Here is a 21,617-nt window from a genome sequence, read left to right as displayed (position 1 = left end):
CGCGCAATGATCTGCCCTCTTCATAATCAATTTCAGAAAATCTATGACATTCCCCTACCAAACCAACCTTCTACCCCCAGACCTCGTCGTAATCGTTGGATCTTGTGTTATACATCGCTGTAAATCTATCTAAATCTATTTACGGGCGAGACTGTGAAAAGACAAGCGGGGAGGGGCTCTGATCAGTGTTGGTGACCAGACGTCGCTAACGAGTCGTCACTGGAGACTCTACCCGCATCGCCCCGTCAGCTGCTACAGACTTCTACATCTTATTATGGCACCTAAAACACAGGTTTATCTGCTACTGAAGCGCTGGCTTTCTGAAAAGATCACTTCATATGGAAACTCGCGTTCTAAATTCTAATCGATTGTCTAACTGATTATTTGCTTCTTTAAATTTGCCTACATTTCAAGATATATTTTCCTATCATTAGCACAGCACATAAACCATGTCTAAATGCACAGGAATACAGACATAACAAAGCCAATGTTTGTGCAGTCATCATTCCGAATTTAGAAGGTACTTCACTTTTTTAAAATTGCATGTAAAAAAAAATAAAAGCAAGAAATAAGCATTCATGAACTGTATCAATGAACTGCACTGTATCAGTGTCCACATCTAAAGTACCTGGCCACCTAGCCAGACTAACAAATGCATATAAGCACAAACCAATTAAGGATAATAAAACATCATGCTAATTTAACTAAATGTGCTCTAGCTCAAAATGGCAATCCTGGAGAAAGCAGGAGTGACCTCCACTGGGTGTATTTCGCGGTATTATGGATTAGATCGCTAGTAGCTGGCTAATCCTTCCGGAGCTAAGGGGGCTAACCCATACTGCGTTTCAGATGCAGTCTGTAGAGAACAGGAGGTTAACTGCATCTCTTATGCTCTAATGGAATATTACGCACGATCATCTGCCTACTGAGGACCTAATGGTTAAACTCAATTACAACGCGAATGCTGATCACTGCATACACTACGGCTGTTTCTTCGGGTCCATAGCCATGTAAAAATAAGACAGATCTATTATTTTAAATATGACTCCAGGATTTAGAGACAGTGTAAAACTTATATCCAAATATTCTGTGCCAATAAAAAGGCCTTGTATTATTATTCTCCCCCCCCCCACCTTCGATTTTGTGCACCTCTCATAAACTTATGCGGGTACAAGTTCACCGTGAAACTAGGTTAAAAATCCCACAATGCACTGGGCGTGTGGCGGGACTGATCGTAATTATGAGGGAAATGCCCAGCATCCTCCGCTGCTGGTGACGTGGCCAACTCTGCAGCCAGCTCCTCCCCTACACGGCTACCCTTAAAATCTCTCATGCTGATCACTGAAATGGCTGAATATGCAGTATATATTCAGGTTATGTAGTTTACATTAAAAAAAATAATAATAAAAAAAAGAAGACTAATATTGCACCTACTGCACTTGAATTTAAGACCAAAAAGACAAATAAGCCTAAGCCTTTTTGGTGCATGTCCTCACATTCATCTGTCCTCAGGTTTAAATTACACTTATGTTAACCCCACACAGACACAGGCACAGACACAGACACAGACACAGGCACAGACACAGGCACAGGCACAGGCACAGGCACACGCACACGCACACGCACATACACAGACAAACACATCACTGAAGGATTAATACTGGAATGTATGGGGAAGTGAAAGTTGGCATGACTGGCAATATCTAGCCCCCCCCCACCTCCCCCCACACACGTACATAAGAGCAGACACACATGCGCACACTAATGCATTTAATACATCTATTCCTGGAGAAGGATGCAGACCTGCACAGACATTTAGAGTTTCAGTACTTTCTCTCTCCTTTGTATTGCGTCGAAAAAAGAAGTACCCCTGTTTTTCAGAATTATTATGTTTTAATATTTTAAAAAAAGCTCTTTCAGTAGCCATACACCGAAAAAATATTTCACATACCTACATTTTCACAATGAGCCATTTCAATGCTTAACAATATGAATGCATTCAATTTCCACAAAACACAAAAATTTCTTCTCCAAATAAAGGAAAAAATTGTTTTGTCATGAAATAAAAGAGCTCGGGCAAGAGTTATTTTAGCCACCGGGCGAACATCACCCCCCCCCCCACAACCGCAAAACCCTCCAAAAAAAAAAAAAAAACGATATGAAGACGGAGCCTTTTCTCTTTCTGTTTTAGGCGGGGGGGGGGGTACGGGCGGCGGGATGCCTTTCCACACACACACCGCGCGCCCGCCTCCATCTGTCCTGCTCCCGGAGCTCAGAGGAACACAATCAAAGCCCAACGGTAATGGCGGCGGCACACGTGAGCGGTTTTCATGTTCACATTAGGTGGGTTTGGACCCGACCGCGGCGGGCGGAATGAGTGTGGCCTGACAGCTGCAGTCGCGGTGTGCAGTTAATAACACCTGTCACCGCACCGCCATCTCATGATATGAAGGTGAACGAAGGGAGAGGGCAATAAAATGGGGGGTGTATAAATGCGCGTCTCTCTCTCTCTCTCTCTCTCTCTCTCCCTCTGACGCGCACACACACGCACACACAACCATATACACACACGCACGCACCCGCAACCATTCATACACACACACACAACCATACACACACCTACACACGCACACACACACACAACCATATACACACAGGCACGCACACACAACCATTTATACACACACACACAACCATACAAACACCTACACACGCACACACACACACAACCATATACACACACGCACGCACTCACAACCATTTATACACACACACACAACCATACACACACCTACACACGCACGTACACACACACAACCATATACACACAGGCACGCACACGCAACCATATACACAATTACACATAATATTATTCATATTAAATTAGCAACACACAACATAAACCAAAAGACACTGACAAAAAAACTACATACAGTATACACAGCTAACCATGAATATGCAGAAACACAAAATAATGAACACACGTGTATGCACACACCCTCCCATGGTCACACACAACCCAAGCATCAAAATACTCAAATATAAGTACTAAAATTACATTTCAGTCATTTCACAGATTTAATCCACAGCGAAGATGAAGACCACGCAGCATTTTAAAAAGAAAAGGACCATTTACACACTCTCTCACACACACACACACATACACACACGCACACGCTCAAACACACTCTCTCTCACACACTCACACAGACATGCTCATACATGTTCTCACACACACACTCTCACACACACACACACACACACACACACACACACACACACACACACACACACAGGGACAGCTGAGGAACAGGTGTGCCATGCCCATTTCCCCCTCCCCCACTGCACCCAGAACCCGGAACATTCTCAGACCACCACGCACCTGCACAAACCCTCCCTTTAATGAAAACGGCTATAGCCCGTCCGCCATTTTCTCAAAGCCGAAACACAAACCTCAACGGGCCTCACAGATGTGCCCTTAATTCATGTGTGTGCATGCCTGAGATTATTTTTACTATGAACATTAAAATGTTAACTATATTCAGCGGAATATGGCCTCTGGCCAAAGAACTATGTCAAAGAGCCTCTTTCATAGACATCAATGGTTCACCTGTGCCATCTTATAATTCACTTTTAAAACAAGAGTCTAATGTAAACAAACTGAATGTCAACATGCACAAGTCAAGCACCATCAGAACTACCAAGTGATTTGGACACACGTACGTGTTGCAAATAAGGGCATTTGGTATATGCAGTTATAAAATACAGTGGTTATGAAACTGGGCACGCTTTCATCATTTTCCAGAAACTGTTTTGTACACCACAAATCATGTGGAAAGGTTATCGCCCGTCCCTGTATACATTGAACTCTATATATATCTATATATATATATATATATAACAGAAAAAATAGCCAAAAAAGATTTATTCCATCCTTTATTTTCCCTACCACCTCCACAAGTATGTGCATGAAATAACAGCTTTCCTTTCAAACAAAGCCCACAAAAATATAATCTGCAGGGCTGGGGCTTTTTTTTTTTTTTTTTTCATCCTAAATGTAAGTGGGGAACAGTTGGTGCACATTGCCGGTGGCGTAGGAAGCCCTCCAGCACCCTCTCCCTTCCTCTCCGAGCCCGGATGCTGGATCTCCACCTGCCTCCCGCCCACTGAGACGGATAAATAAAGGTGGCAGCAGGAAGGAGAGCTCCACAGTCTCTGTCCTCCGGTGTTAACTATTTACAGGGCCTTCAGAGTGACCAGCGCTCGCCGAGAAGAACACAGACTCAAAACATACAGAGAGAGAGAGAGAGGGAGAGGGAGGGAGAGAGGGAGGGAGAGAGGGGGAGGGAGGGAGAGAGAGAGAGAGGGAGGGAAGGAGGGAGAGAAAGAGGGGGGCAGAGTAACAGAGAGAAATAGAGAGAGGGAGTGAGAGAATGCAACAAAGAAACAGAGGGAGAGAGGGAGGGATTGAGAGGGAGAGAGAGGGCAACAGAGACAGAGTGAGAGATTTTATTTATTAAATAATAAATCCATATTTTTATACTTATTTTATTAATTTATTATATTTTTCTGTGTTGATATTATAATTATTATAATAATTATAATAATAATAATTATTATTATTTAGTAGTAGTAGTGTAATAGCTGTAGCATTAGTATTATATATGGTTATTACTGTGATATAGCCTAGTCACCGTTTACATTAAATGTATTCCTATATTTCCGTGTGTACACTTTGGCAATATTTACACATGTATTCCATGCAATTGAAGCATCTCAAAGTCAAATTCAAGAGAGGGGTGGAGAGGTGGAGAGAGAGAGAGAGAGAGAGGGGGAGAGAGAGAGAGAGAGAGGGTGACAGAGGGAGAAAAAGAGAGAGAGAACAGGAGAGACAGAATAGGAGACGCAGAAAACAGATGGGAGAATGTGCACAGTAAATAAAAGACAAGGTTGTTTGAAATGCCGAAGACGAAGACAGAGACGTGGCCTGACGCCTAGTCTGAAAAGCGGTTGCTCAGACTTGATTAACAACAAATAAATTGTTTACAGAGAAAACATTCAAGTTCGTACCCGGGGCAGAGTGAAGGAGTGGATTGGTGTAATTGACCCAAACATTGAAGAAATTGCAACTAAACGTGAAGTGATTAATAACCCTGCAGTGAACACATTTCATTTTTTAAGTGGCAGCAGAACTGTCAGTAGCCTACTGTATATTGATTTCTCAGACCCACACATACTTCTGTCTTCGCTACGCTCAAAAGATGGTCAAGCGGGTTGTGTGCATTTTTACCGCATCCTTTTTAGCAGCGACAAAAAAAAAAAGAAAAAAAAAACTCCAACGAGTGAATCAGAGGTGAACACGAAATCGAACCTTACCGTACCTTAGTGTTTAAAAATAAAAACACAAGAAGAGATTTTATTTTTCCCAGAATTCACAGAAAATTACTCGGCCAGTGGTGGCTACGCTCAAGTCTGAACAAGGAGGGTGACCATTAGTTGCTAAAATGAACGACAGCAATGTCTCACTTCTAGCTGAATTTATTTTTTAGAAATCTAAATTTAGGTTACGTTTCAGCTTAGGACTCACATTTTGTGTCAACAATATGCCATGAGTGGCCGCTGTTGCTAGGGGCGATGCTGTATCAACCAGGAGAGCTAGCAGAGCAACATAGCTAACTAGCTAGAAATCCTGTATTAAATCAGTCAACTGACCACAGACGCACAGGGAAACGCTGATCCAAACCTGAACCTCCACTTACCGTCAGTTTTATTTACATCTGTGACATTTATGACTGTAGTTAAAAAAGCCAAAACTGCTGGCAGCTAGGGTCTACCACACACACACGGGTACATATGTGTTCACAAAAGCGCACACTCATGCATATACAGACATTCAAGCACACAGAGTCACACACAGACACAAACACTCTCACGTATGCAGGCATTCAAACACACACAAAAATACCCCCTCAGACACACACACATGTACACTCACACACACACTTGCGTATTCAGGCATTCAAGCACACAAAGAAATACCCACTCGGTCACACACACACACGCGCACACACACACACACACACACACACGTAGGCAAGCATTCAAGCACAAACAGAAATACACACTCGGTAACACACACACACACACACACACACACACACACACACGCATAGGCAAGCATTCACTCACACACAGAAATAGACACTCTGTCACAAACATACATACGCGCACACACACACACACACACACACACACACACACACACACACACACACACACATACATACATACATACATGCGTAGGCAAGCATTCACGCACACACAGAAATACACTCATAAGTACCAGCGGCACACAGAGCACACTGAATGAGGGTTGAGTCGACATAATGCCAAGAGAACCGAATAACTTCCTTTGTGTTCCGCAGGTGACAGCGGCCGTGTTTGTGAAAAATGGCCGTACTTCCAGAGAAAACAACAATCATTTGTGATGGCCCAGGGGGTAGTAAAGCATATCAGGTTAAAAGAAACCATACAAAACAGAAAATACAAATGAAATCGTGAATCTCCATATACATTTTTTTTTTTGGCCCTAAGGAAGAAAAAAAAAAAAAAAAAAAAATCATCTACTGTTGAGTAGGTGCTAAAATGTCGTAGTCACTCAGCAAGAGAACCACTAACAGTTGCACATGCACATCCACAGGAACATTAAAGACGTGAATCAACATTAAAATTGTCCGCATGGCAAACATAAACGTGCCCTTGCGCACACACACACACACACACACACACACACACACACACACACGAAAACCCCTTGGCGCAGTCGCGGACGCACCCCGGTTAGGCCATTCTAAATGATCTTTGTTGCCATGGCGCCTTTTGTTACCCCTTTTACGGAATGACCGAAGCGTATAAATTCAAACTGCCGTGGCTCCCTCCACCTTCCCCACAGACCCCGAGATCTGGGCCTCAAACTCCCACATGCAATTCTTTCAGTTCAGGACCTCAATTGGCCTCTGCTGGCTACAGTCTTCAGCCTGGCTGCTGTTTGGTTACTGAATACCACATTACTTACTCTCGCTGGACTGAAAGCTTTTTTTTCTTTTTTTCTTCTTGTATTTCACCCCCCCCCCCGCCTCCCCAAATAAGTGGTTCTGAGATTAAACCCTTTAAACGTAATTTCTTTGAAAAGCTTTGAAACTCTTGCGTATTTTCTTAAAGTTGTACTTCCCTAAATGATTATGTTTCACATGATCACAAATCTTTCTAATTAATTTTAATCGCCACCATAAAATAAGATTTCACAAACTACCGCCAGTTTTCCACACTCTTATTACAGTCACTGGCGGTTCATAAATTAAGTTTCCTAAATAAGCAGTCAGTCTTTTTTGATTCATGCAGGTTAATGGATGCTTGTTATGCTAGCAGAATTTACGTGGGAGACGGCTAATGTGTGCGAGATGGACTGTCGGTCTATTAATTTAGGATATCAGCTCTTGTTGTTTCAGGCTGTGCCCCCATGTCACCATGAGTCAACTCCCAAATGGACATGAGCAAACAGCGAACCGCAACTAGAACGAAGGGACCTCCTCTCCGTTTCAGCCATATCTGACATCCTGCCATCCTCTCCACAGTTGGAATAGGCCACATATCCAACAGGATTCTACACGCACTCCAAAGCACCATCAAACTTTCTATAAAAAAAGCAAACATGTCTATAAATCTCCCAAATACACATGAGCTGATACAGACATTTCAGACACAATCTCAGATACACAAAAAAAAGATGATACAAAATCTTATACAAAAAAAAAGAGAAAAGCCAATGTGCACACGCACACACTCAAAAAACACCTTATACTCAATTCCAAGGACAAGTGAATTTTCTGAAAACAAAAAAAATTATATCCTTGGCACTGATTTATACTGTTTACCGTTTACAGTTATTTCCACCTGAAAGAAATCCTCTGGCCTGATACAGAATGCCACATGCTTGTTTTGTACATTTTAGCACATTGTGTACAATTTACATTCTTATTCCTAAAATATTTATCTTTGATATACAGTATGATTCACCACTTCCACCTACCACTTCATACAACTAAACCTGAGAGAGATACTAGAGAAACGAGTGCTTTATGTACAGGACAGTCAAAAAATCGACACTTAAGGACCAAAACACCATTCTCAAAAAACACCCACTCTCCAGGCTCTTAGTCTACGTGTGACTCAGACAAATTATTTTCTCTATCGCCGCTTCCTCCTCCAGCAAGTACAGTTCACAAACTAACAAAAAGCGAAAGGAACAAACTTCATCAATCCAAACAGCAGCAATTCCCCCACAGACACCCCATACATACCTTGTAGAGCCTCATTGCTGCTTCGTGCCTCTGGTTGGCAATGTGCTGCCGCAGCTTCTCAATGCTGTTGCTGTGGTATTCACACACGTTGCACTTCAGGTGCACGGGGTTGCTGATGGCGACGTCCTTCAACCTCCAGTAGTTAGGCTCCCCCGCCTCCTTCAGGTGGGCCGCCAGCTGGTACCTGTGCAGGTGCCGGTCGGTCTGGCAGTGGAGCAGGAAGTTGGCCCGGAGCTGGGTTCTGTATCCGCAGAGCCGACACTGGTAGTGGTCACCGACGATGGTCCTCCAGTCCTCCAGGGGGAGCACACGTTCCTCACTCACGTGCAAGCCCAGGGCCTCCAGGCTGTCTGAGGCGAACCTGTTGCACAGGCTACACTGGTACAGCTTCTGTGGTGGGTCACCGACGCGTGGCGATAGCTCCCCAGCAGAAACGAGGGGCTGGTCGTCACCTTTTGACTGACCGCTGGCGAGGTGGACGTCCTTTGCCAGGTCATCATTGACTAAATATAAAAAGAGAGAAATGGAGGATGGTGGATGGAGGAGAGAATAGGAGAGAATGAGAGCAATGGAGCAAACAGAAGATAGAAGATGAAGGAAGAGATGGAGCATCAAAAAATGAACCAACAATGATCCCTTTCAGTGCCCAAGCTCCTTTGATCAAAGGTGCTACTTGGCATCTAGTCTCTCCGGACTTGTCTAATCTACATCTTTACAACAAAAAGCTCCTAGACATATTTAAAACACCCTAGGTGTTTCCCAACAACTACATGTATCCCAATAAATATGTGGTTGAGGATTAAAATGTTTACTCAAGGACTGAAAGAAATTGGGGTGCTCACCCAGTCCCGGGATCAGCCCTGCGGTTGAAAAGGAACTGCACTGGAAGGGGTTGACCATCATGTGGGGCAAATCGGGAGGATTCTCCAGCTTCAGGCCCGGCAGACCCATGTTCTGGGCCAGGTAATACTGGTAGAGCTGGGCCTCAGCAGGTGCCATGCTGGGCTGTAGCCCGCCCCTCATCTGCTTCAAGGTCTGCTGCAGGAGCATGATGTTGTGCACGTGCTTCTCGCTGGTCATGTGGATCCTCAGGTTGTGGGCCACGCTGGTCTCGTAGTCGCAGACCTCGCAGCGCCAGCTCGACCTCTGCTTGGGTTTGGTCGGCGAGGGAATCCTGCCGCCGACCCCGGAGACGGGCGAGGAGTGGGTGGGGCGGATGTCCGGCATCTCCACGCCGCCATTTTGAAGAGTCTGGATGTTGGTCAGGTGCCGGTCGGACTGCATGTGAATCGTGAGGTTGCCTTTGGTCGTGGTGGAGTAGTTGCACACCTCGCAGTGGAAGGGCTTGTAGCCGCAGGTATGGCTCTCGCCCCTGGACAGTCGAGGGTGCGGCTGACCCGTTCCGCAGTAGGGGCAGGAGCTGCCCATCTCCGGGTGCTTCTCCTTCACGTGGGCGTCCAGGCTCTGCTGGTACTTGTAGTGCCAATTGCACATGGGGCATTTCAGGGCCTTGCAAGGAATACCGGACCCCAGAGTGACCGGGTGATCGCTCAGAGAGTGTGACGAGCCGACGTCAGAGTCAGATTTGCGGTACCTGACATCCCTGCCGGGAGACACCCCTCGCCCTGCGCTAGCGTTGTCAAGCATTGTACTGGGCTTGCTGGAAACCTGCTGGTGAGGAGACACAGGGCTCCTGTCACTACGTCTCAGCTCGTCCAACAACAAAGCCGGGGTGTCTTCTTGAACCTTCGTGAATTCCTTCTCACTTCGACTTTGGCTATCTAGATCACTGTTCTGGTCCTTTGGGTCAGCTGTCTGCTTGGTCATCTCTCTGTTAGCGGACACAGTAGCAGAATAATCGGGGACCCCCTTCACTTCAGGTTTCGGTGAAGAGGACGTCAAAAGAGAACTGCTTTGGTTGGAGACGGGGAGGTCTTTGCCAGCAGCAAAATCGGCCATTTTGCCGATGCAATCGTTATCATCCTCCTCGCTCTCACTGTAATAATATACAACATCTTCCTCTGTGTCAGTTAACTCCCCGAGTTCACTTTTTATGGAGCTCTCCACACACGAGAACGCCGTTGTGCTGCCACCTTCCGCTTTCCCGAGTCTCTCGCTCTCCGGTGACTTGCCCGCCTTCCCAGACAACAGGCAACCTTGGGGCAGAGTGTCGCCTGAAGGCGACAGGGTTCGCAAGTCGACTTCAGCCTTTGGCATCGCTGACTCTTCTTCTGAAGATACAGAACTCACACTGCCCTTAACGGAGGGAAAGCCTGCATGCAGGGAGCCCCCACTCTCAGTCTGAAGAGCCCCCCATGCACCCTGCAGGCTAGGATCCGGACATACAGGGTCTGAAGCAGAAAAAAGCGGGTTGAGACAGAGGGGTTTTTTTGGTTCCAGAAAGCTTATTAACGGTTCCCTGTCCTGACCGATCCCTTGTATAATCGCAGAGACGTATTTATTTGCCAGGACCTTCTGCTCCTCCTGGTTGAGGGACATCCTATGGTCCTGGATAGCGTGGTTCACAAACGACCTCACGTAACCAAAGGACATCCTGCACAGGAAACACATCAGAACTGGCTTGTTCTTGCCGTCCTTCACAAAGCCATCGAATCTGGACAGGTCCAAGCCATTAGGGACATCTTTGGATAAGCGGGAGTTTTTGGAGCCGCTATCACCAGCCCCACAGTCTTGGTCACCCTTGTGTCGGAGATCGTAGACGCGGAAGCTGTGCAACACCGGACCAATGCCCGCCAGCGATGAGGTATTTGGGGAGGTCGGATCGGCCGCCAACTGTCTTCTGAGAGAGGAGGCGATATGGAAGGTGTTGATGACCTGTGGGAAAAGGGGCACAGAGGTTTGGTGGTTCAGAAAGCCCGAGGGGGAGAAGAGGGCATGCGCTCCGGACGGGGAGCTCCGGACACCTCCTCCAGACTCCTTAATGATGAAGGCCGACCCGTTGGGCTGGTACACGATCTCCCCGTCCAGGGCCTCCACGTCGCTGTCCTCCTGGTCGCTGAGCTCACTGTCAGTGTCGCCGTGCGGAAGCGTCCGGCGGGCGTTCGGGCAGCGGTGCTCCATGTACACTTGTAAGCTGGCGAAGGAGACGCCGCACTCCCGGCACGGGATCCCGTCCGCCGAAGGGCCCTCGCCTGCAGGGACATTCGCGGCGGCGGCGTTCGCTCGCGCCGCCGCGATCTCCATCTGGCCGGCGTCCGTCTTCAGGCCGCCGTCGACGGGGTCGTCTCTGCCGTTGGACCCCTCTCCCGCGCCTCTCTCCAGAACCTCGCCGAGGAGCAACGTCTCGCATGGCTCCTGCATGGCCTGTCTATCATCCTGCCTCGGGGAGGAAGAGGAGTCACCAGTTTCCATGGTAATGGCTTTTCACAGATCTCATCTCATCCCACCTGTAAGGATCCTATATAAAAATACAGTAAGAGATATGGTATTAACAGATGGCATCCTTCAACACCTCAATGCTTATATATACACACTCACTGAGCACTTTATTAAGTACACCTACTTATTCATGCGATTATCTAATCAGCCAATTGTGCGGCAGCAGTGCAGTGCACAAAACCATGCAGGTACGGGTCAGGAATGTTCAGTTAATGTTCATATCAACTATCAGAATGGGAATAAAGGTTAATCGAAGTGACTGACCGGGGAATGATTGTTGATGGCAGAAAGGGTGGTTTGAGTATCTCCTGGGATTTATCAGTCTAATAAATACCTAAATAAAGTGCTCACTGAGTGTAGGACTACAATACATTACAGTCACTATAACATTTTAATTTATAAATTGTACAGGACATACTACACAATATGAGCAGATGTATAAACAGAATATAAACACGCACACACATATTGAATAAAGTCACAAGCACATGAAAACAACGTCATCTGAATATCGAGATCACATCACCCCCCGTTATAAAAAGTGGGGCGGATGTTGCTTCCTTTGGTGATACTGACCCAGCCCATGTCAATGGACCATGAAGAGGCTGTGGAGCGTTTATAAAGGATTAGATCTTCCCAGCAGAGGAGGGGGTGTCACACCAATGGAATGCTATTTTTGCCAGTGGTCTGGGCTTCCAAGTAGGAAGCCTAAAAAAGGCATTTTGCCGTTTTTTTTCCCCCTTTATAACCTCCCTCGCTCTATCGCTCTATCGCTCACTCGCTCACTCTCTCACTCTCTCACTCTCTCACTCTCTCACTCTCTCACTCTCTCACTCTCTCACTCCCCCTCTCTCTCGCTCCCCCTCTCTCCTTCTCTCTCTCTCTCCCTTTCTCTCTTCCTCTCTCCTTCCAGTCTTCCCGTTTACTTAGGAGATGCACAACGGAGGAGGATTCAGAGAACTCAGGATCTGTTTAGGTTTCCTTTCCCGGCTCTAAAAAAAGAACCACTTTCAATGCAAGATGAACACCCACACACACATGCACACGTACACTCACACTCACACTCACACACACACACACACTCACCCACATCCGCACAGTTACACACACACCCTTGAGTGATGAGATTCATCATTCACATTTTTCTCCTTGACACCTCCTCACAGCTCTGAGACAGAGGCAACGGATACCGAAGACTGCAGTATATTTTGTACAGGCCACTGCAGGTCTAATTGGACTAGTTCATTTGTACACAACTTACAAGGCAACACTATCAGACCTTTATACCTACCTGAGACAGACTTAATTACTGTGCTATGCTATAAATACATTAAGGCCCTCCAACTAACAGTGAGCAGACAGTAAATATAAACAACCCATTAAAAAGCCCACACAAAAACTGCACCTGTCATATGTCTCAACACAATACAGTTTCTGTTTGATTAGTCTGCTTTCTGCTTTTAAGTGGCCATTTAAAATATACCACACTGAGCATGACAACATGAAGCATGCATTGCTTTCATAGAGTGTAACGTTCACAAACTAAAGTGTGACCGACTGTTTCATTCTTTCTCCTCAATCCAAACGAATCCTGGCGAAATGAAAAAACAAGGTTTAGAGTCCCTTCTGTCATGACTAGAAAGTGTAAATATTTATGTTTATATGTACCAGGGCTGACTTTTTTTTTGTACAGTGCATGTATGGCCAAGGCTGGTTCGAGAGAGATTTTGCTTTAGCACCGAAATTCTGTTCCACAAATTGCTTTCCTCAAATGATTTCAAGGTCTTGTACTTCCCTTCCTAGCCACCACAGTTGCCCTTATAAGAAGCAGAACTGCTTTTCTGTCATAATTTCCACATTTCTGTGGAAGCCCCTGAGGAAGGTGAAATAACATGCCAGTCTGTCCATATTAAAATAAACATTTACCAATTACATAACCAACTAAACTACAAAGAAATAAGGAATTCAAGAAATAACACAGAAAAGGCTAAAAAAAATAAAAACACAAATAAGGAATAAAAATCTTTTTCATTCTTCCAGGTCAGACATTTTAAGACTAGGTACATCATCATAATGGAACGTGTGCTGTTGCGTTAAAATATGTGTGTTTCACTCTTTAAAGAAATCTGGAAGCACTCGAGAGTTAATTGCAGCTGATTGGAAATGGACCGTGCACAGAAAGGGCAGTCTATGTCCAGACAATTAAACCACATTAACCGGCATAAGGAGCAGCGATGAAATCCAATTGATGCATCCTCTAAGTGCATGATGACCTCTGCCGCAAACTTTAAACTCAGGTCACGACAAAGAGGAGAAAGTCACCATTCTCAAGAGTCCTCAAGCAAAAAGCCACGAGAATGTAAATAGCTTGTGCAATGTGTAGTGGTAAATCACACAGTGAGCTTGTATACACTTTGACTTTGAGGAGGAAGAAAGGGGAAGGAGAGAGAGAGAGAGAGAGAGAGAGAGAGAGAGAGAGAGAGAGAGAAAATGTGTGATACTCAGGGCCGTGAGTGTAACTTGGACCGAATGAAAAAGGGAGAAAAAAAAAATGTGAAAAGGGAAAAACAAGTTTCTGTTTTAAGCTGTAGCTTTTACTGCAGTGGTGTTGTGTGACTTTGTGTGAGATCGTGTTCAAGAAACTGCAATTAGTTATGCAGAAATATCCCATATACCGCACACAGTGTTACAGAGCCGACGTTGGCTCGTTCGGTAAGAGCAGTCGGATTCGATCTGCCGGTTCGATCGCACCCTGGGTGCGTCGAAGTGTCCCTGAGCAAGACACCCCCAAATGCTCCTGACAAGCTGGTCGGTGGCTTGCATGCCGGCCAATCATCGTTGGTGAGTGAGTGTGCATATGAATGGGTGAATGAGAAGAATCAATTATACAGTGCTTTGGATAAAGGCGCTATATAAATGCCAACCATTTACTTTTAAAAAAGAACATTCTCCATACTCCACTTAGGTTTGCTAGCACAACTAGTGGCTATCAGCAGGTTCTGAGTATGATTATTAAAATAGTTTCAGCTGATATTATGGATGTACTACATTATTTCCTGGAGAGAGTTCCTCTTCCCCATAAGAACAACAGCCAAATCAGCTTTGTTAACTATAGCTATATTTTAATGAGAATTTCAGCTCACTGTTTTTTTGAATTTGCTAAAAAAAAAGCATCGGCATTCTCCGACCTTATAGCTAGTTCACTTCCAATTGTTTAAACAATTCGCCTCAATATAATCCATTAAAAAAAATATAGCAACAATGCGCGTTTTAACATCCCTAAATCCATACGTCAGCAAACTCTCTATGCCTCTGTGCAGTGTCAGGCCAGTCTGATGTACACTATAATTGACCCAGGCTAACGGCTTCACAGGTGCTATTAAACACACAGGACACAGGGGTTAGCGTGTGTTTGAACATCTCAAGATCCATATCTCCACACTGTGCCCATTCAGCGGCTAGACTGATGCCCGGCGTCAAAAAGTCAAAAGAAGTCCAGAAGTGAAATATTTGCATATTTTGACACATGCGGTTTTCCAGGTGAACGAGCTGGATCATCACCACGCTTTTCAACCAAGCCTGCTCCCCGCTCTGAGCTGGGCCTGCCTAACCACAACAGCCATTTTTATTATTTTTATTAAAGAATGAATGAAAAAATGCAATGTCTAATGAAGTCAAAAAAGGAAATTAATTGGATTACCTTTATTATTGAATCAAAACATTCTCCAGTAGTTCAAAAGTTACTGCAAGTCTGTATAAAACACAGATTGGCCATCTAGTCCAAAACAAAAAAAAAAGCAAAATCCTATCAATAACAAAGCAAAGGTGATCCAAAGGTTGTCGCATTTTAAGGAAATGCACAACGTCACATGAGCACTTTGTTTGCTTGGTTCTCTTTCACTTGGAAGCCCTCATTTGCCCGTGTAATGGAGAACGGCTAACTGCTAGTGGCTGCGAGATAGAGAACATTAGCGATAGCATCTGTACCACTGTAAAAAGACAGAGAGCCTCTGTACTGCCTCTGACTCACAATCTGAGCTCCATCTTTGTTTACAGGTTCACAATGCAGCTCCCAACACCACATGTGCTTATGCAAGCAGAGAGCGTGCGGCAGCCTGGAAAAATGAAAATATCTAGGGCCTCGCAGACAAAATAGTTCAGTTTAAGGAGAGCACCTGCATAACTTGGATGATCAAACAGTTCCCTAAAGTATATATTATCCATAAAAATAGAAAATGTGCAGTCTGAAATGCAAATGTAGCCTACATTAGACTGCTCAGTTTGCTGATAAAAAGTGATAATACAGTGTTAAGTAGTCAAAGTTCTGCAGCTATTAGTTTCAGACTAGAACAGGCACACTGACTCATTCTAAAATGGTGGCAACAGAGAAGGGATTCTGCAAGTTCCCTATTAGTCATTTAAGATCATAGAAATAAAACCAGCATGATTTGCTTCTCATTACATTAACACAATACATTACTGTTATAATATGTTATTGCTATTTTAGGTGTTGTAATAAGTGATAATGTGAACAACAGATTGTTATTATGAGTATAACCAATGGTAGCCTGAATTGCTGCAATAGACTTTTGGGCGTAAGAACTGAACTGGATTCCACCAATTGGTCAAAAAAATTATTTAAAAAAAAAAAATAAAATTACATTAAAAAAACACCAATAAGTTAAACAAACATAATGAGTTCCCATGGAAAAGAATACGCAGATAATGACTCCTATGCAAATTATTACACAAAGAAACATACAAACAAGCTTCACCCTTAAGTGAATTGCTGTGCATTGAAGGGAACACAAACACAGCTTGGTTCATTAGTTGGCACAATCGACCAAATCACCAGAGAGGCTAATGAAAAGTTGCTATGGCACATCTCTGCTGACAATCGGCTATGTCTCCGCGAGTCAAATCGCAATCCATTATCCCAGCGCAGGGACAAAGCGCCGGTTTGTCCCGAGCTGATCTCTGCCAACGCAACAAGACACCGGGTCGAAGATTTGCATATGTTAATATAATTAAGGACTAATTACCGCGGACCTTGTTCCTTGGGCTCTTCGGTGGCAGTTTTGGACCCCGTCCAAAAAAAAAATCTTTAACCCTTCGCACAGTTGCTAAGTCAGTGTGGGCCTCGCCGGGGTAAAGTGCAACCGGGCTGATGCCAAAAGGGTTGAAAGACCCCTGAGGTCTGCTTAAAGACCGCCTGGGGCTCCCCTCTGAACAATACTTTCACCTCTTCATTTAACACATGTACATAATCAAAGCCCGGCTGTTCCGCCTGAGCTTCCAGATTATACTTCAAAACCTTTGTTTTCGCAGGAGCCGTTTAGCTGGGTGCAGCTCGGCCTCAGCCAACACTGAAACAGTGCCCCCCGCGCCAGCCCGATTTACACACGCGCTGGTACAGCCAACCACAAAATTATGGATTTAAAAATCTGCTTGTTGAGAGTTTATATAAAAACACTCTCCCCCGCCCACCCCCACCCCCCCACCCCCGTTTTAGAATGCTTTCCCGCACAGTTTAGAATTCCTGGTTGTTGTTGTTGTTGTTGTTGTTGTTGTTGTCCGGGCCTGTTAGCGCAACGTCCTCCGTCAACTTGGGAAAATTCAGACCATTGGACACATACGTCCTCCAGCCTCCGGCTGCGCAGAAACCCGTCCAGCCGCTCGAGCGCATGCGCAGCCGACGCAGCTGAAGCAGGCCGACTGCAGGTGGCCGATTAGCTACAGGGCCTGCCCCTGCGGGCTGGGGCGGGCGAACCCTTAAAAAAAACCGAAGCCCTCCCTCCACGGATGTCGCTATAGCCAGCTATGCGCCATCCCTCCCTACGGTATCCTAGCCGCAGTCAGCGCTAGCACAGTCGGGGTACGAGTCAAATGATTTAGCGGATTGTGCCACCGGGGAGGCCAAAGCTTTCATCTTTTCACGTACCATCCCTCGGGGCTAGAAAATACATTTTAACCCAGCATCCTGTCAAAATAAACATATGCCGTCGTCGACAAAGGCAGACCATTCCTTCAGTGATCTGATACCCAGTAGACATCCATTCTGAACATGGAACAAGCATCTGCCTCACATATGAACTGCTGGGAATGAATGCAAATGGCATTAGGCAGAACTAATCACAGCTCATCACAATTACACTATAATAGCAATTACATAAAACAAATAATGTATTTATTTAATCACGATTTGAAATCCATTTGCTGAGCAGGCTATGTTAAGATAGCCAGAGACTAAAAGACAGGAACACTGAAATGAAATGGTAGAAACGATAACACACACACACACACCTTGGAAACATGTGGCATTAATAGTCCTAAACCAAAATGGACAGGAATCTTTAGGACAAGCAAACAGCTGGGATACGATTAAAGGTCTTTCTCCTCCACTCGTACGTATTTATTTTTGTAAGAGCAAATAAAAGATCCTGTTCTATGCTCTGGGGTGGAACATTTCACACAGAATGGAAAAACAGAATGTTCTCTCACACGAGCACTGTACACATCTGTGCATAAGTCAGCCTAACGGCAGGGGGGCTATAGAATAAAACAAATATGAAATAGCCTACCGTCTCTACTGGGGTAAGGAAAATAAGCAAAGGAAGACAGGAACTATTTCATCCCACTGTTACACTCTCTATTTTAACTCGTTTTGCGCAGTTATGAGGGTTTTTTTTTTTTTTCCCCTTCTTCCAAATCCAAGCTCAATATAACAAGTGATAATACGGTAAGACAATTGAGAAATCTTTCCCTCTTTGCCTTTTTTTTGGCATAAGTTGAGATTCTCAGTCTCCTGCAATACGCGCCTATTCCTGCCCCCGAGTAACTGCATGCAAATTATTCAGATGGGCCAAAGGGCTCGTAACAGGCCTCTCCATGGGGAGAGGGGTCTGAGGAATCCAGTCTCTTCAGCGAGACTTTCAACCTACTGAAGTAGAACCCATAAAAAAAAATGAAGGGAAATTTAAGACCTGAAATATTGATTCGCACATAAATGTCATTCTGGAAAAGGGCAACATTGGAATGGCACACGTGGGCTTTTTCCACAAACCGGGAGTGCCACTAGAACATGGGACCTCGCCGGCCGAACACCCCGCTTCGCCGACAATCCCCCTATCTCTCTCCGCAGTATAATAAGTATAACCTCACATGAATAAATAATAACATGAACCCTTCCACGTAATATACGGTGAATTCCACATTTGTGGTGTCAGACCACCAAGGGCAGGTGCTGCGTACATCAGTGGATTTTATCTTTTCTTTGTATGAAAAATTGAACAGTACACCATTATATTTTCTAAATTCACCAGTTTAATAACTATGAATAGACAATGGGTCAAAACATTCAGTAAAGACCCCACGCCTGTTTTCTTGTATTAGCCTACTCCAGCTGTCAGAGTGTTTTCCAGTTGATCTGTGCAAGTGTCAACAGTCGAATACCAATGTGTTATAATGCTTTGCAAAGTAGAATTCCGGTCCTATGAGACCATAGCTCCAAAACTACAGTAGGTACAATACAAATGGATAGCAAAATTTAGAAACCTAGTACACTTGTTAATTATGCAATAACAGCAACAACAAAAAAGTACAATTATAATGTTGAGAACTGAATAACAACAATATACACACACATTTACAGAAAAGGTAGAACAAATAATGATATTTCCAGAAACGGCATAGCACTCGTTATTTTTTAATCATCATGTTATTTGTTGTTGTTATTCTTATTATTGTTCTTCTTATTATTATCATCATTATTATTATTATGATTGTAGGAGAAAACCCACGTGATGGCCAACATTCCTCATTAATAGTCAATAATCGATAAGATATAGGTCATCACAATATTTCAGTTAAAAAAAAAAGGGAATTAACATTACTTAAAATAATAAAAATGTAGGTTACGCCATACGCAAAGATACGCGGTTCGTTTAAAGTTCGTGTAAAGGGAAATCTCCGTGTTAAGAATAAAGTGTTATCTATGGGTATTCTGGTATGTGCTAATGAGCGGTAGTAATCAAATAAACCAAAGCATTTACGTACCCCGGTTGTTGTTTGACCAGTGTTATGTTTTTTTTTTCTCTCCTCTTTCAAAGCAAACGATCGATGTTAACTATTGTCTCTTCGCAATCTGAGCAATGTCTCTTCCTCTTTGTATCAGCCTACCAACAATAAAAAACAGGACTTCAACTGTATCCCACGTTTCATTCGAATCAAATAAGCGTCCGTAACTAGCATTAGGCAAATAAAAAGAAAACAGCAGTTAATTTACATTGATAAACACTTCGGGGAGAAAGACAGCGTACAGGGTGTTGCTCTGAAGAAATGCAAAACAACTGAATGTTTTGATTAAAGTTCTGCTGCACCGCAGTACTCTTTAACAAATCAATTTTGCTGCTACCGCCGCTCTGTACGATTCTCTATCTGGGACTCGGCCTGTTCTGCTTGCTGGACAAGACATGCTAGAGGTCAGGGCTGTATTCCATCGTCCGAACTCCTTTTTCGGTAACACTGTCATGCCAATCATCGTAAAGGGAGGAACTACTTTTCTCATTGCAGTTAATAGCCTACATATGATCAGTCTACAATGAAAAAGAACATCAAAACTTCAACTACAGTAGCCATCAGTGTCAGTATTTACCAAAGCAAGAGACAAGGCGGTTCGCAATAATAATAACAATAATAATAGACTAGTAATGATAATAACCCTTCGGATAAACCTTGAGCGCTTTTTTTGTTAAAATGTCCTGAAAATTGACTAAAGGGTAAAGACAGATGTAACTACCTTGAATTACCCTCTAAACTCAAACGAATCCGCTGCTATTTTGGTCTAAATAGGTTCGTTCATGCAGACTACTTCTGTGGGTTGGGATTAAACACGGGCCGAACTCTTCTTCTGAGAAAACAAGCAAAATCCACATGCCTGTGACATCCGACTTGTCAGGTAAATCTCGATGTTCTTTTTTGACGAAAATAGTGCAATAGCCTAGTGTAGCAACCTAATTCATTCTCGTTGGTAACGTTATCAGAGAGCTCCAGAGAAGACGGGATAAATTCAACCAGCTAGTTTTGCAGTGGTTTAGGCAATGATGCCGCTGTCCCTCGTATGGCAGCCTGTCTAGTGACAGTTCCCAGACCCCGAAATAAGAGGAAAGCCCTTGAGTAAACAAACTAATACACGTTCTGAAGACACTATCGTAAAAATCGAATTGAACAACTGTAATCTGTAGAGAGTTGAATATAAAAGATCGAGCTTGTTCAATTTAGAAAGAAAATCAATACTCGACCTAAATTTAACACGAACTGCTCGATAAAGTTGAAATGGAGAAAGAGGAGGAAGAAAAAAAAAAACTTACTTTGTATCCCCACGCAGTTTCCTTTGTCTCTCCTCTCTTGATATTGCGTTACTTGTAGCAGGTCGCATCCAATCGTCACGAAAGTTAACCACAAGAACGGGAAATGACAAATAATCACAGAAAATAATCCAACTTTCATAAGACAAGAAAATTGTTTACAGAGACGCGAAGTGGTCCTTCCTGTTCGTTAATGAAAACGCGTCCACCGCTGCGTTACAGTTAAGGTTGTGGGGGATTGGGACGAGGAGGACAGGGAAAGCATATCCAATGTGTCTTCATTCCGCTAATTATTATCGTTTTACTCCTGTTTTTAAAAAGATGGCTGATTAAGTAGAGTGCGCATGTCTTTGTGTGTCTATTCCCGATATGCACTCTGGGAATGATAGAGGGAGAGAAAGAGAGCGAGAGAGAGAGAGCGAGAGAGAGAGAGAAGGGGGTTGGGGGGGGCAATTAGCCAGGTGATCAACATTTTCAACATCTTTGATGGCGA

The 21,617-nt window shown here is 44.2% G+C and overlaps 1 protein-coding gene across 1 annotated transcript in view; it reads right to left on the bottom strand.

Annotated features, from left to right (window-relative positions):
• The window catches only part of LOC133136765 (zinc finger homeobox protein 4-like), a 56,814-nt gene extending 35,417 nt beyond the window's left edge, over positions 1-21,397 (bottom strand). The window contains exons 1-3 of the mRNA XM_061254483.1: positions 21,128-21,397; positions 9,203-11,778; positions 8,361-8,863 (exon numbers count right to left, since the gene is read on the bottom strand). Coding sequence (XP_061110467.1) covers positions 8,361-8,863; positions 9,203-11,732 — 3,033 coding nt within the window. The 5' untranslated portion in view covers positions 11,733-11,778; positions 21,128-21,397. The remainder of the gene's footprint in view (positions 1-8,360; positions 8,864-9,202; positions 11,779-21,127) is intronic.
• Positions 21,398-21,617: the final 220 nt, after the last annotated feature.

This window comes from Conger conger, chromosome 9 (assembly GCF_963514075.1).
Source record: "Conger conger chromosome 9, fConCon1.1, whole genome shotgun sequence".
Classification (NCBI taxonomy): Eukaryota; Metazoa; Chordata; class Actinopteri; order Anguilliformes; family Congridae; genus Conger; species Conger conger.
Note: the sequence above shows the minus strand (reverse complement) of the source record. Positions and strands in the feature narration are given on the sequence as shown.